Source organism: Apis mellifera, linkage group LG1 (assembly GCF_003254395.2).
Source record: "Apis mellifera strain DH4 linkage group LG1, Amel_HAv3.1, whole genome shotgun sequence".
NCBI classification, from domain to species: Eukaryota; Metazoa; Arthropoda; class Insecta; order Hymenoptera; family Apidae; genus Apis; species Apis mellifera.
The window spans coordinates 11823561-11838120 of NC_037638.1; the positions used below are offsets into that span (position 1 = coordinate 11823561).

At 21.4% G+C, this 14560-nt stretch overlaps 4 protein-coding genes across 11 annotated transcripts; 2 read left to right on the forward strand and 2 right to left on the reverse strand.

Moving 5' to 3' along the window:
- Window positions 1-1636: 1636 nt before the first annotated feature.
- LOC409859 (DNA replication factor Cdt1) lies at window positions 1637-4577 on the reverse strand. 2 transcript variants are annotated; one of them, XM_006570010.3, is made up of 7 exons: window positions 4248-4369; window positions 3574-4174; window positions 3208-3460; window positions 2790-3126; window positions 2536-2718; window positions 2192-2439; window positions 1637-2115 (listed from the first exon to the last, which is right to left on the reverse strand). In XM_006570010.3, exons 2-7 carry the CDS (start codon window positions 4161-4163, stop codon window positions 1747-1749), a joined length of 1980 nt encoding a protein of 659 aa, XP_006570073.1. In that variant the 5' UTR covers window positions 4164-4174; window positions 4248-4369; the 3' UTR covers window positions 1637-1746. The 2 variants fall into 2 exon arrangements, with proteins under 2 accessions (XP_006570073.1, XP_393349.3); XM_393349.7 differs by having other exon boundaries at window positions 3574-4577.
- On the reverse strand, window positions 4458-12019 carry LOC411555 (N-acetylneuraminate 9-O-acetyltransferase). Of its 5 annotated transcripts, none has more exons than XM_006570007.3 (14): window positions 11882-12019; window positions 11255-11350; window positions 10950-11093; window positions 10706-10802; window positions 10381-10639; window positions 10007-10264; window positions 9699-9934; window positions 9424-9636; window positions 9039-9378; window positions 8553-8792; window positions 8190-8480; window positions 7898-8116; window positions 7610-7704; window positions 4458-4476 (listed from the first exon to the last, which is right to left on the reverse strand). In XM_006570007.3, exons 3-14 carry the CDS (start codon window positions 11062-11064, stop codon window positions 4473-4475), a joined length of 2367 nt encoding a protein of 788 aa, XP_006570070.1. In that variant the 5' UTR covers window positions 11065-11093; window positions 11255-11350; window positions 11882-12019; the 3' UTR covers window positions 4458-4472. The 5 variants fall into 5 exon arrangements, with proteins under 5 accessions (XP_006570070.1, XP_006570068.1, XP_016770840.1 ...); XM_006570005.3 differs by lacking the exon at window positions 4458-4476 and adding an exon at window positions 7452-7516 and having other exon boundaries at window positions 7610-7792; XM_016915351.2 differs by lacking the exon at window positions 4458-4476 and adding an exon at window positions 7457-7516.
- LOC107965313 (mpv17-like protein 2) lies at window positions 5570-8185 on the forward strand. 3 transcript variants are annotated; one of them, XR_003306542.1, is made up of 5 exons: window positions 5645-5731; window positions 5813-5864; window positions 6676-6751; window positions 7639-7764; window positions 7848-8185. XR_003306542.1 is itself a non-coding variant. In XM_026446300.1 (2 exons), exons 1-2 carry the CDS (start codon window positions 5573-5575, stop codon window positions 6248-6250), a joined length of 597 nt encoding a protein of 198 aa, XP_026302085.1. In that variant the 5' UTR covers window positions 5570-5572; the 3' UTR covers window positions 6251-6307. The 3 variants fall into 3 exon arrangements, 1 of the variants encoding a protein (XP_026302085.1); XR_003306541.1 differs by having other exon boundaries at window positions 7872-8185; XM_026446300.1 differs by lacking the exons at window positions 6676-6751; window positions 7639-7764; window positions 7848-8185 and having other exon boundaries at window positions 5570-5731; window positions 5813-6307.
- Window positions 11918-14081, forward strand: LOC409100 (ubiquitin-conjugating enzyme E2 W). The gene is made up of 4 exons (XM_392626.7): window positions 11918-12161; window positions 12847-13197; window positions 13294-13369; window positions 13525-14081. Exons 1-4 carry the CDS (start codon window positions 12108-12110, stop codon window positions 13536-13538), a joined length of 495 nt encoding a protein of 164 aa, XP_392626.3. The 5' UTR covers window positions 11918-12107; the 3' UTR covers window positions 13539-14081.
- Window positions 14082-14560: the final 479 nt, after the last annotated feature.

The window sequence follows — 14560 nt, forward strand, 5'->3', positions numbered from 1 at the left end:
TTTATTAAAAAAATATGTATATATTACATTCATATGATAATTGTTATTAGAATTAAAGTTACAAAATCTGCTCGATTTTTGTGCTTAATTTTTTCTACTATTAAAATATGCTTCATTTTTGCTCTCAATTTAACAATTATATTAGCGAGATTTCTGTTATCAATCTGTTTTCGCAGATTTTATTATATTTTTATCAATTTAATAACAGATATAAATGTAACAAATCTTACATAAAATAAACAATCTTTTATTGACAGTACGGCAAAATTTATTGTTCAGGGATTTAACTATATAATAATTGAATATTAATTGAATTCATTTTCATTTTTTTTTTTAAATATAATATATTTTAATCTTTTAATAAAAATATAAAAATAAAAAAATAAAGATATAGAAATAAAAAATGGAAATATAAAAATAGATATTATTTATAATGTATCTCTAGAAACTCCTAAAACATAATGTATTGTTTAACCATTTTAAATATTTAAATGTGTTTACAAAATAATTTAAAACATTTAATTCTTAATACTATATTATTATATATTTCTCTGCATTTTATCATTTAATTTCTTAATTTGAAATTGTTTCATATATAAATTATTAAATATTCGAAAAAAATATTATAGATATTATTTTGAAAAAATATTAAATTTAAAAATTTAAAAAAAAATTTTATTTTTAGAAATATAATTTAAATATATTATCCAATTTTCATCATGAATTAATTAATTCATAAATTGTAATCAATTTGAAATATTGATTTTAAAATAAATTATAAATATTTTTTATAATTTTTAAAAATATTTTATTAAAATAATTTCAAAATAAAAGTTTACTTACTTAATCCTAATCGTTTAATAAAAGCAACTTTTGTAATAAAAAAATTATGAAAAATAATATAAAATATAAGCAATTATTTGTTTTTTATTTACTTATTTCAATATATGGTTATATAAGTATTAATGTATATAGTTATATAATCATATAAAATAATGCAATATATTTATATATAGACATTCTATTTTTTACTTTTAATTTTATATTCGAATGTAATTTTAATTCCAATAATTACTTTTCAATAATATTCCAATTCAAATTAATAACAATGATATTAAAATAAGAATATAAAAAGATTCTAATATTTTTAAGATATAGGACAAAAAAATGAATTGAATATTAAATTTATTTTGTACCTCATCTGTGGTACTATTTACAATTTTAATATTATTTTTTATTTTATATATAACATTGTGACATTTATATAAGAAAAAGAAATTAAACAGTTTCATATTACAATGTTTTAATAATTTGATTACAATACGTAATTAATATTTTATGCATATTTCTGCAAATTTCTAGTAATGATTTAATAATAATAATAACCAATGTATAAGTTAGTGGATTTTTAAGATAAAAAAATAATAATAAAGTATAAATACTTATAGTATTGTAATTGTAATTGTATCATAGTAAATTTGTTTGTAAATGTTTTTATAAAAAATATAATTTATTATGTTTATTATTATAAATTATATATTTGTCAATTAAGAAAAAAAAATTATTTTTTTTAATCAAAATTATTTCTTGAAACAAAATTTTTTCAAAATATAGAATGATTATAATTAGTACCAAATATATTACAAAATACGAACGAAATTATTATAATTAAAATATATAAATTAATGCAATTGATACAAATCATAATTTAAAACAAGAATGAAATCAATCATTTTATAATAGATATCATGATGATTTTACTTTGTTATTAGCCATAATTTCTAATCTTTTTACTATTTTCGTAAGATCGATTTCTTTTTGTAATTTTAAATAATCTATTTTTCGTACATTATGTATGCTAGTCCATGTGGGTAACAGTTTACACAATAGACGTATATGTTCTTCCAGGTCAGCAGAAGTTAATTTTGCTCTAAATGAGTTTTCTAATTTTGTAATTACAAATTCCAATGTCAAAATCCCTTTCTTTTCAGCTACAAAAATATTACGTAAAATTTTAACTAATTCAGGTAATCTTGAATACATTACAGCCTCTTTTTCAGCATTTGGTGTACGTGTCATAGCTTCTAATGCTTTGGCAGCTTGTTTAGCTCGAACCTAACGAATAATAACAATTATTTTATTAAAATATAAATAAAATAATATAATAAGAGACAAAAATGAAAATATTTACTTTTTCAAGAAGAGCCTTTGGTATGCCTTTAAGAGCTGTACTGAGATGATTGTTTTGTACAATAGGTGTAATAGGTGGAGTATCCATAACAGTAATATTAATCTTTCTTATATTCTCCTCTGTTTGAGTTGAATTATTTACTTCATTCTTTTCTGAAGAAACAGTTTTAGATGTCATCTTTGCTTCTGCTAATCGTTGCAATGCCTTTTCCATGCGAGTACCGCAATTGAATAATGATTTTGCTTTATCTAAAAAAATTTATAAAAATTAGTTATAAAATATATATAATTTTAAAATATAAAATAAATATAAAAGACATATTTATATTCTATTTCTATTCTTACCAAGAACATCTTTTGCAGTTGTAATTTTCTCAACATGAGGTGGTTGAGGTAAATCAGATTGTTCAATTGGTTTGCAACTTTCTACATCAAATTCAGGATGCCAACGAACAATTTTTTCTTTTGGTACATGCATTGGTGTTTCCAAATTAAGTAAAAATTTTTCATGTTCATCTTTTACTTTATCTACAATCAAAAAATAATATATGTTAATATAAAATAAAATTAAATAATAAATATAAAAATAAATTCAATACCAAGTAAGATATTATAAAATTTTCTTCGTCTTTCAAGTAATATTCGTGGTCCCATACTAGCTTCAGATGCTGTTTTTAAAACATCATCTGAATCTGGGGTATTCCTTCCATCTTTTTCTTCAACAAAAGGTATAAGAATTAATTCAAATTTATCTTGTTTTGATGTTGAACCAAATGTACGATGTTTTTCCTGACAATAATTGTATGCATCTGGATAAATGGTTTTGATTTGTGCTAGATGTTCTAATGTGAAATTTTTACGCAATAATTCTTGAATTGCAGGTTTTAGTTTTTTAAAAGTTATTGTTTCTTTGCGATTGAATAGCATTGCAGAAATCTATACAATTAATAAAACAATATATAGTAAAAAATTTACAAAAAATATTTTTATATTTTTTATGTACAAAATAATACTTACTGTATCTAAACATCTGAATGCCTCTGCCAAGAATCTATAATGGTATGGTAATGGTAAAGCAGGAGTGCCACTTTCAGCAAGTGATAAATATTGTTGATAAGCTGGTGTTTTAATTGGACTACTTTTCACTGGACTAGGAGGTGTGTCTTTAGGTTCAAATAAAATTCTGCGTTGAGGACTAGCATTCATTAATTGTTTATTTTTCAAAGGACTCAATATTGTTTTGATTGGAGATTTATGTGCTTTCTGTGGACTATATAAATAATATAAATATTATTAATAAAATATAACATAATATTATTAATAAAAAAAAACAAAAAAAAAAAAATATTTAAATCATAAAATATGATTTCATATATATCTTACCTAATTGGTATCTCAAGTTGAATCTTTTCAAATTTCTGTATCTGCGGTTTAATATCATTTTGTTTATGAAATTGTTCTAATCTTTGTTCACAATTTTTGAAACGTGCAATAGAAGCTTTTAATTCCATAAGCCTAGAAGACTTATTAATCTTATTTTTTATTTCATTAAGGGATAACTCTTGTTTTGCCAAATTATCCATACTAGAACCTTTTTTTGGTGTTGTGAAATTAATTGATAACTGATCGTTTAAAATATTTGTAGTTGAATTTTTAGCAGCATCATCTATTTTAGATGTTCCTGGAAGTTTCTTTTTTGGACTTAATGCACCTTTCTTTTCAAATAATACTTTCTTTTCATCTAAATCTTCTGCGATTTTTTGAAAACTTTCTCTGATATCTACCTGTCCTTCTTGACCAGATAATTTTCGTGAACGTGTGACTCGAGTACGAACATTATGTTTAAGTGTTTTTTGAATATTTGATTTAGGAGAATCAAATTGAATATTCCGAACAACTGAATTTGATTTTAAAGTACGATTATTCATCGATTCTTTTCCAGGTACAAAAATAACCTTTGGACTTGTACCCATTATTTTTTCTTCTTGAATTGAAATTAATGTTTCGGATAATTCGGAATTATCCTTATTTATTGATGTTCGATTTTGATTACTCACCAATTTCGATTGTTCTTGATCAAGAAGCAAAACCTTTGCTTTGCTTCGCAAATCGTCAGTTGCTTGTCGTTTACGCGTATTAAAATACGCCGTTACTGATGGTTGAGACATCTTTTTTTATATACGAATATATATATATATATATATATATATGTAATATAAGAAATCCGTTAAGATTTTCAAAATTTTAATAAATTGCAATTAAGTCTCAAATCGCCATAACAGTTATCTATATCAACACCAAACTGTGTAAAATCCCGCCTCTTTTACCAATTTACGCGCCAAATCAGAAAAAATGGATGACTAGTATGTGGAATTTAAATATTATTACTTTCAATTTATATATATACAAATATATACATATTTAATTATAATTTCGTTTATTTATATATTTGTATACAAATTAAAATTTTAATAACTATGTATATTGAAATATACATTATTGTAAATTTTATAAAAATTGTTAGAATGTCAAAAATAATCATCAAATATAATAATTTAATTTTAAAATATATATCATAAATATAAATTATAAAATTGTAAAAAAATTTTAATTATTTTAAAATTTACAATATTAATATTACATAATTAATATTTTTAAATTATTAATTATTATTATTAAATATTATATTAAAATTATTTATTAATTCTTATTTAATGAAAATAGCACCTTAAATATACAATCCTATTATTCTTTTGAATTATAAACTTGTAAATAAAAACTTTTTAAATAAATAAAGTTTTATGTTACAAAAATATAAAACTTTATTTAAAAAGTTTTAAAGAAGAAATCTTGAAATATAATAATAAGATAAAAAATAATTTTACTATAAATGTTACTATAAAAGTACTTATAAAATATATGTTACAAAGGAAAAATTGAAAATAGTACGATTATATATATAATATATATTTTATAATGTAATATATTTAGAAAAAAATTAAATTAAGTCTAAAATCTATATGAAATCCACTTATATTTTACTAAATAATAAAATAATTTAATAAAATAAAATTTGTAAAATTGTTATAAATATTTGATATCGATTAAATTTGTATTTTTTCTAAATATCAAATTTTTATTTTACAAGCAAGTAAGAGATGATGTTTTTCATAAAATTTTTTCATTTTAAATATTAACAAAAAATGAATTTGATTGTTATATTAATGTTATATTATTTGTAAGTTATTATATTTCAAGTTTATAATATTTAACTTTTAATTTTATTCAAACATATTTAATATATTATAAACTTTTTATTTTAAGCTAATCATTAACCTCAAAATAACCATAATAATTATGATTATTTTTTCTTTTTTAGATCATGAACTTCACAAAAAATATAAATTTAATTGTAAATAAAATATCTATAGTCAAAAATAAGTTATTTTCTCCTAAATATTTACTTTATACTAATGTCACAATATCTATTTCTCTCTCTGCTACTGGAGATGTATTAGAACAATATTATGAAATATTGAAGGTAATTATTTAGGACATTTATTTTAATATGATATTTTCTTATTTTTATTAAAATATTCATGTATAATTCATTTTCTCATAGGGTGAATGGGATAAATGGAGTGTAAATAGAACAAAAAACATGGCTATATCTGGTATGTCTATTGGTATAGTCTGTCATTATTGGTATAAATATTTAGATGCTAAGTTGCCAGGTCGTACAATTAACATTGTTTTGAAAAAAGTTTTTATAGATCAATTAGTCTGTTCTCCACTTTGCATTACAATGTTTTTTTTAACATTAGGTTTTTTAGAAAAAAGCAATTGGTCAGATTTAAAAAATGAAATTATTAAGAAAGCATATAGATTATATATAGCAGAATGGGTCATTTGGCCACCAGCACAAATTTTTAATTTTTATTTTTTACCAAATAGATATAGAGTTCTTTATGATAATACCATATCTCTTGGTTATGATGTGTATACTAGTCATGTAAAACATGATAATTTAATGTACAATTCAAAAAATAGTAAATATTGACAAAGTATTTTTAGATAGGTTATCTAATTAAATATATATATTTATATATATATATAATATATATTGTTATTATTACAAACAACTATAATTTTTGTTGTACTTTTTGATTTTATGCTATTAACTCTTCTTACATGTATAAATTGTTCTTATAATGTTTATAAATTTTAAAAATTTATATAATATTTAAACAAAAACAAAAAGATATTTCTTTTCATTTTTTAAAATTATTTTTTTTTATAAAAATTAATAAAATAAGAAAAGATTAAATATTATAATTTTGACCTTGCATTTTGACTGAATTTTTATCTCGATCATTTTTACTTCTTACCTTGAAAAATAAAATTTAACAGCTTTTAATAATCTATTTATTTAACATAAACAAATATAAGTATCTCTATTTGCTACATTTTTTATCTTATATCTAGATAGATTCTTGACATAGACCCTACATTGGAAGATGACTTTTAGTTTCAATGTATGACCAGAATGCAAGGTAAAATAGTAAGTACTTTCAAACATTTTTTTTTCATAAATTTTATGATAAGATAGTATAAATTTACACAATTACTAGAAATTATAATAATTCAATGATATTTATCTATTCAGATAATTTTAAAATAAAATTATTTAGATATTTTTTTGACAACTATTTCATTTGGCGAATGGAATCAGATTAGATGTCTTTTCTGTATAGTAATAGATGTATAGATAAGTTTTTCCTGATAAATTTATTCATATTGTCTAGGTTTCTGAAGTATTTGAATAACTTAATTTTATATAGTGTAATACAATAATTTTATATAGTGTAACATAAAATAATTGTAATAGATTGTTAATATAATATTTTATTATTGGAATTTTATTTTTATATTTTAAAGAATGCAGTACGATTATATACAACAAAAACTTAGTGTTGATTTAAATGACAAATTTCTATTTAAAAAACAAATATTCAAAAGTTTAGAAATAAACATTTAAATAAACATTTGTTTATTATTGCTTCAATTTTAACAAAGATCATTTTAAAGTTTAAAAAATATATCTCTCTGAAGAAATTTATCAAAATAATTTTTAAATGATATTGCCTTCATTAATTAAATTTGTGAACATTTTCATTTTTTGGAAAATCGAAATATAATTCAGTTTGACATATTATTTATTCTTTTTTTAAGGAAAAATATGTAATTATTCTTTAATTTTGCTTCATAGATATAAATTTTTAATGCTTGAAAAAATTACCAGCAATATTGGAAATATGTTTGTAATCTATAAAGAAATTAGCTTGTACATTTTTTATAATAATTTTTTATGAATTTCATTTTGAAAAATTATATTATAAAATATTTTATATATACTTACATATACATGAAGCGTTTTTTTATATATAGAATTTGACTAATTATAAAAACATATATTTCAAAACATTCCATCATGAATGCCAATTGGTACAAGAACTGCAATAAATAATAATAAGTTGCGAGCCACTAGTCTCCAATCATTTGGTACTGCATAAGGTGCTAATACTTGAGTTAATCTATGTATCTATCAAAATAAATGAAATACTTCATACTATATCATATTTTACATATAAAATTAGATATAAATTTGTTATTAATTCTAGACATATAAAAGAAATTAAATACTTACTTCGTGACTTGCACATATAAAGATGAATGATGTAACTAAAAGATTTAATACTGGAAATCTTGGTAATAAAACTAATACACCATGCGAATCTGCTGCCAACCAAATGTGACCTTGTGCGACTAGAGTTTCTAAGCTGATGCGACCTAAACCAGTCAAAAGAGCTGAATGTTTACCACGTAATGCTAATGAAGCATTTCTAAGTGCAATGTAACCTATAATCTGTAATTAAAAAATTGAAATTTAATCGTTTGAAAATAAATTTGAAAATAAATTATAATTCATAAATTATTACTGGAATAAATGCAACATATGAGTGAATTTCCTCACATTCAGATACTGAATGACATAATATTGTAAAAGTAGTATAAGCAGTTAAAGAAATTAATGCTAATAGAGAAGATAATGCAGTTCCTGGAATGTGATCTATTCTTTGCAAAGCTACAAGACCTGCCCCAAAAGTTACTCCCCAAGTTACACTATATCTATCCACTCTCCACCGTGACCACCATTCACGTATATCATCATCAGTTGTAACAAATAATGCTTTCCAAGGTCTTGTTACAAATACTTTTTCAAAAAACACCTATTAAATAATAATTTTTGTTATTTATATTTGTTAATATGCTTTATATATAAATAACTTATAATTTGATACCTCTGACATATATAATATTGTAATCATTGATACAAGACCTAAAAGTTTTAATGCAAGATAAAGTAAAGCTCTTGGTCCATATTCGTTTAAACTACCAGAATATATTCTTGGTGGTAACCATGCTAAGAAATAAATTACTAAAAACCAGAAGGAGACTAAGGGAACAAAGTGATAAAACTGATATGGTCTGTTCATACAAAGGCATAAAGACACAGTTAGAAAATTTAATCTAAACATTACCTGCAAAATAATAAATAGATATAATATATGACTTAAACACAATATTTGTTGTTAACTCTGCAATGGCATATTTTTTTATCAAATTATATATTGAAGTTATTTTTTCAGATCAAATTAAAAAAATATTTTATAAATTTTGTATATATATATAATTTCGTAATAATAAAAATATCTTAGTAAAGTTATAGAAGATATTAGTCATTGCAGGATTAATATTAATAAAATTAAAATTTTTTTAATACATACTCGTGCAAATCTTATTAAAGAAACATCACCCGTTTGCCAAAAGTAACAAAAATGTCCATATCCAGAAAGAAATAAATAAGCAGAATTAATTAATCTTAAATACATATAAATAGGTAAGACATTTTTAGCTCCAGTAACATGATAAATTAATACTACAGCTTGCATTAATCCTTTCCATTCATCTGTTTGTTCTCGATTCAAAGTTCTTGGCCCTCTTTCTCTATCTTCAGTAAAAAATAAACCAAGAGCTAATATATATCCTAATGGCAACCAAAAACTAAATTCACTATAGTATTTATTTTCTTTCATGAAGAAATTTGTCCTAAATATAAATAAAAATCTAACATTATTAGCATATCATTATTATCGACATAAATATATTTACCTATCACATAAATAAAAATAAGATAAAATAATTGACAAGAGAGCCAGAGATGTCATCAAAGTATAAAAATCTTGTACTTCGGGTTGTTCAATTTGTATAGTTTCAGAATTATTTGCTTCTTCAGTATTTTCCATGTCAACACGTAAGTAAGAAATTTCAGTTCGATAATAACAAAACTTTCTATATAACCACATTCCACCACCAATTATTATGCTGTAATGAACTATTATTTACTATTTACTTAATATGTAATATTTTAATATATAAAAAGTTACCATAAAGCAAGTATTGACAAACTTAATAATTGCAATATTGTTGCTGGTTCTGGATAACTGCAACAACTTCCATCATCAAAATTCATATGATCATTACAGTAAGTATTTAACAATATTTGAATCTTATGTCGCAAAGACAGAGGACTAGCTAAATATCCATCTGGACTTTGTTCCAATACACCTGCACCAACAAGTTTACTACTTTCCCATATATGAACCTCACTATGAGATAGTATCTGTGTATAATCAATACATTTTAATAATTATTTTTTTAATAATTATTGAAAAATTAATAAAATAAAATCTACCTTTATTGCTGCTTTATTACATAAATTGATCTGTCTATTATCTATGCCTGATAATTGAGCTGGCAGTCTTTCTTTTATTACAGGATCTTGCAACATCCATAAATATTTTGTATTTTTTTTTGCTAAAAAGTCTACTGGTTGTACAAGTCTCACTAATCCCATACTATATTCAGAGTACAATTGAGTGTCACTATTATTATTAGCAAGAATTGTCATTGCTCCACAGCCTGAAATAATTAAACTAGGTGCATCAGTTTTCTGAAAAATAACAGTCATTAATATCAATATCATTATTACAATCATTATTAACAACAATTATTGTACATATAATTCAAAAATTTTTATAAATGTTTTTATAATCAAATGATATTTACCATCCAACTTCTAAGATCTTCTATCATAATATTATCCAATTGAGGTCTCCACAAAAATTGTACATTTAATCTAAGTTGTGCATCATTGAAATTTAAATCAGAATTCTCTGGTAATTCTGTTAAATCAGATGCTTTCCCATCAACTATAAATTGTGATATAAAAGACTTATATAATTGTCTGATTCTAACGTCTCCAATAAATACAAAGTGATTATGGTGGCCCATGAAAGCTAGATATCTCAAACATCTGCGACTGTCTCTAAAAAAAAAATTTTTTTTAAATATTTTTTATACATTGTAATATTTAAATAATTTAAATTCTTACGTTTGTGTATAATAATGCATCATACAACCATAAGGCTGCCATTCTTTATCTCCTTTATATCTTCCTTCTGTTAATAACCATTTACAAGAGTCACTACCTAAATTAATCATAATCATTAAATATATAATATAAATTTAAAAATTTAGAAATAAAGATAAATATTTAATCATATAGTTTATATTATTAATGTTACATAACTTATATAAGTCAAATAAACAAAGTTAAAAAATATAAATATTTTTACCATATATAATGTGCATTAATCCATGATATAAAATAAAACACAAGACAAGTGCAGTGGCTAATTTCTTAGCACTTGCCACAGTAATTAAACTAATAAAGTGTTCGGCTGAAGTCATTAATAATTTATCATTTCCTTATATTGAAGCTAAAAATTTTTTTTTCATAATAAAACAATACATTTTATGAAAATAATAGTTTAGTATTTAAATTAAGCAATATTGCATTAAGGAATAAAAATGTTAATATTAATTATGCATGTATTTTACTTATATATTATATAGCTAATAGTTATATAAAAATATTTACCTAAATGTATATATAATTCATAAATAGAAGTTTTTTAATAAATATTACATCATGATTGAAATGATTTAATATTGAACTTCGTTATTTTATTGTAAGCTGTAACACAATCATAAATTTTTTGTAAAATTAATAAAACAATAAATTATTTATTTTATTTATAATAGTTTCACAAAATTTATAACACCTATATCTTTTTATATTATTATATAATATTATAAATAATATATAAGATCTGCAATATAATCGATTTTTTCTATTGGTTATTTAGATAATATCCAATATCGATTAATATTGATATAATTAAGATAATTACAAATTGATATAAATAAAAAATATTACAAATTACAAGTTTCTTTTGACTTTTTATAATATTTGTTTTATTGTCTTATTGTTTACATAAACTTCAAGTAACAATTAAAAAAAAATGAAATGAGAAATTAAAACACTTATTTGTCTATTCATTTTAGTTTATATTATATATAATTAGTTTTCTTTATATAAATTTTTATTTATACACTATTATAAAGTTTTGAACAAAAAACATCGATTTTTTACTATTTAATTTAAACAATAATCAAGTTTATAAAATCATCGTCTATAATGCATTTTAATAAAATATTTACTGACCATAATATAGCAATATTATCCTATATTGTGTGTTCGCCTCAGTATGTGAGAATGGTTGTCAAATTTAACTAATTTACGTAGGTCATCGCTACGTATTTTACGACTATCTTACTACCTCTTTTTTTAACTTATGATGATATAATACAAAATTTGGAAAAAATGCTAAACGTTCTTGTTGCAGCAACTTTACATTCTTAAATCGAGAAATGAATAAAGCAAGTAATTCATGTATGTTGCAATGAGCGATAAAACGACAATGGCGGCAATGTCCCCATCGAAGGTAAGTTAATAATAAAATTTTTTTAATACATATTAGAATTCCGTGTTTTATAACATTGATATAATATGGAAGTTAATTAGATTCTATATTTAGTATGTTTTACAAGATTTGCAAAATATCATTACATATTATTAAAAAGATAATTCACGTATTATTCGTCAAAATTTGGATGACGTTTTATGTCAAATTAGACGCGCTATTTTATACATATATTAAATTTTAATTTCATTTTTTATTTTGTTTCTGTAACATAATTTTAAAAAATAGTAAAAATTTTATTTTTCACAATTACATTTTTTAAGAATTATTCAGTATGTTAATATACATGTGTATATTATTATTATTTATATTCATCTATTATTTATATTAATATTTATGATAATCTATATAAATACGTCATGCATATTAATTAAAAACAATTTTTTTTATAATATGAAAATTATAAAAAATTCTGAGATGTTATTATAATATAAATATAATAATTTATGTTCAATAAACTTTTCAATTTAATTCTAATATTAAAATGAAAATATTAATTTTAAATAATTCTTTTGAAATATATTTTTATAATTATTATACTTACATAATTACATAATTACATAATTAAAATATTATTACATTTACATAATTTTAACATTATTACAATTTTATAATTTGATTATATATTTAAAAAATGTTATTTCAGCGAAGATTACAGAAAGAATTAACATCTTTAATACGTGAACCTCCACCAGGTGTACATGTAGATGAAGATCTTACTAGTCAAAATTTAACACAATGGATTGTTCACATGGAAGGTGCAAAAGGCACCTTATATGAAGGCGAACAATTTCAACTGCAATTTAGATTCAGTTCCAAATATCCATTTGACTCACCAGAAGTGACTTTTATAGGTGGAAATATACCAATACATCCACATATTTATAGCAATGGCCACATATGCTTATCCATTTTAACTGAAGATTGGTCTCCAGCTTTGAGTGTACAAAGCATTTGTTTAAGTATTGTATCAATGTTGAGTAGTTGTAAAGAGAAGGTAAAAAAAAATTCCTAAGAATAAATCTAATAAAAAAATAATAGTTAATAGTAAATAATAATAATAAAAAATATTAAAAAAATTTTTTTACTACAGAAAAGGCCACCTGATAATTCTTTTTATGTAAAAACATGTAGTAAAAATCCAAAGAAAACAAAATGGTGGTATCATGGTAAGTATTCTATAATTTATATAATAATTAATATATTATTATTATATTTAGAATTATTTTTAACATATATAATTAAATAATTCTTAAATTATTTAATAAATGTTTTAATAAATGCTACAAAAATCATATAGTATTTTTTGTTATGTTTTAAATAGATGACAATGTGTAACAACAACTGCGAAAGCTATAAACAACTTGTCTATGTGCAGTTATAGCTGGACCAAGTGGAGTGACAGTTTTTGTGTCTTAAAGTAATTACTAAAATTTCATAGATAAAATTGCTGAATTAACTTTATCATATATTTAAAGAATTAGGTGCATAAGTTAGAAAACAAAAAAGCAAAGGCTGCATTTCACTTATTATTATAATAAAAAAGTGATGTAAAATGTGTGAGTTATGGAGTTAAATTATTATTGTTATTATAAAAGATACATATTATCTCACTCAGTTAAATAGAAAAAGCATAAATTATAAAATATAAAAATGCAGCCAAGAAAAGTGCACATATGATTAAAGCAAAGAAAATGTTTCATTATTTGTGTAGAAAGTGCACTTTAAGATGATATCAAATTAATATATTGCAGTAATCACTATTAAAATAGTATCATTAAAGATATAAAATGTTATTACATTTGTTATTGTGTTATTTAATATTCATCTCTCACTGTATTATTTACTTAGGTAAAAATATAAGTAATTATTTTAATTGAATATTATAGTGTGCAATCTAAATTAATTATAAACAAATACATACAATTTGAATGTATAGTATTATTTAATTCTACACAATCGTTTTTGGAGGCAATCAAGATGTTAATCACTATTTTTTAAATCAAAATATTTTAAATCAACTATGTTGCACATAATATCATTAAAACTCTGAAATGTATTATTATTGATCAATAAAATTCATCCTTTTATAGAATAATGTGTAAAAATATATCAATTTAATGATATTAGAAATTCATTACAGAAATTCTAATTGCATTAATTACGTAGAGATCTGAAAAAAATTTAATTAAAATCATTTTAACATTATATAAAACTATATATTTAAAATAATATACATGACAAAATATTTAAAATAAAAAATATGATATAAAAAATTTGTATTTAATACATCGTTAAAAGTACGATACATTTTAAAATAAATTATTTGATTCAATAATAAATTTATTGTAACTTAATTT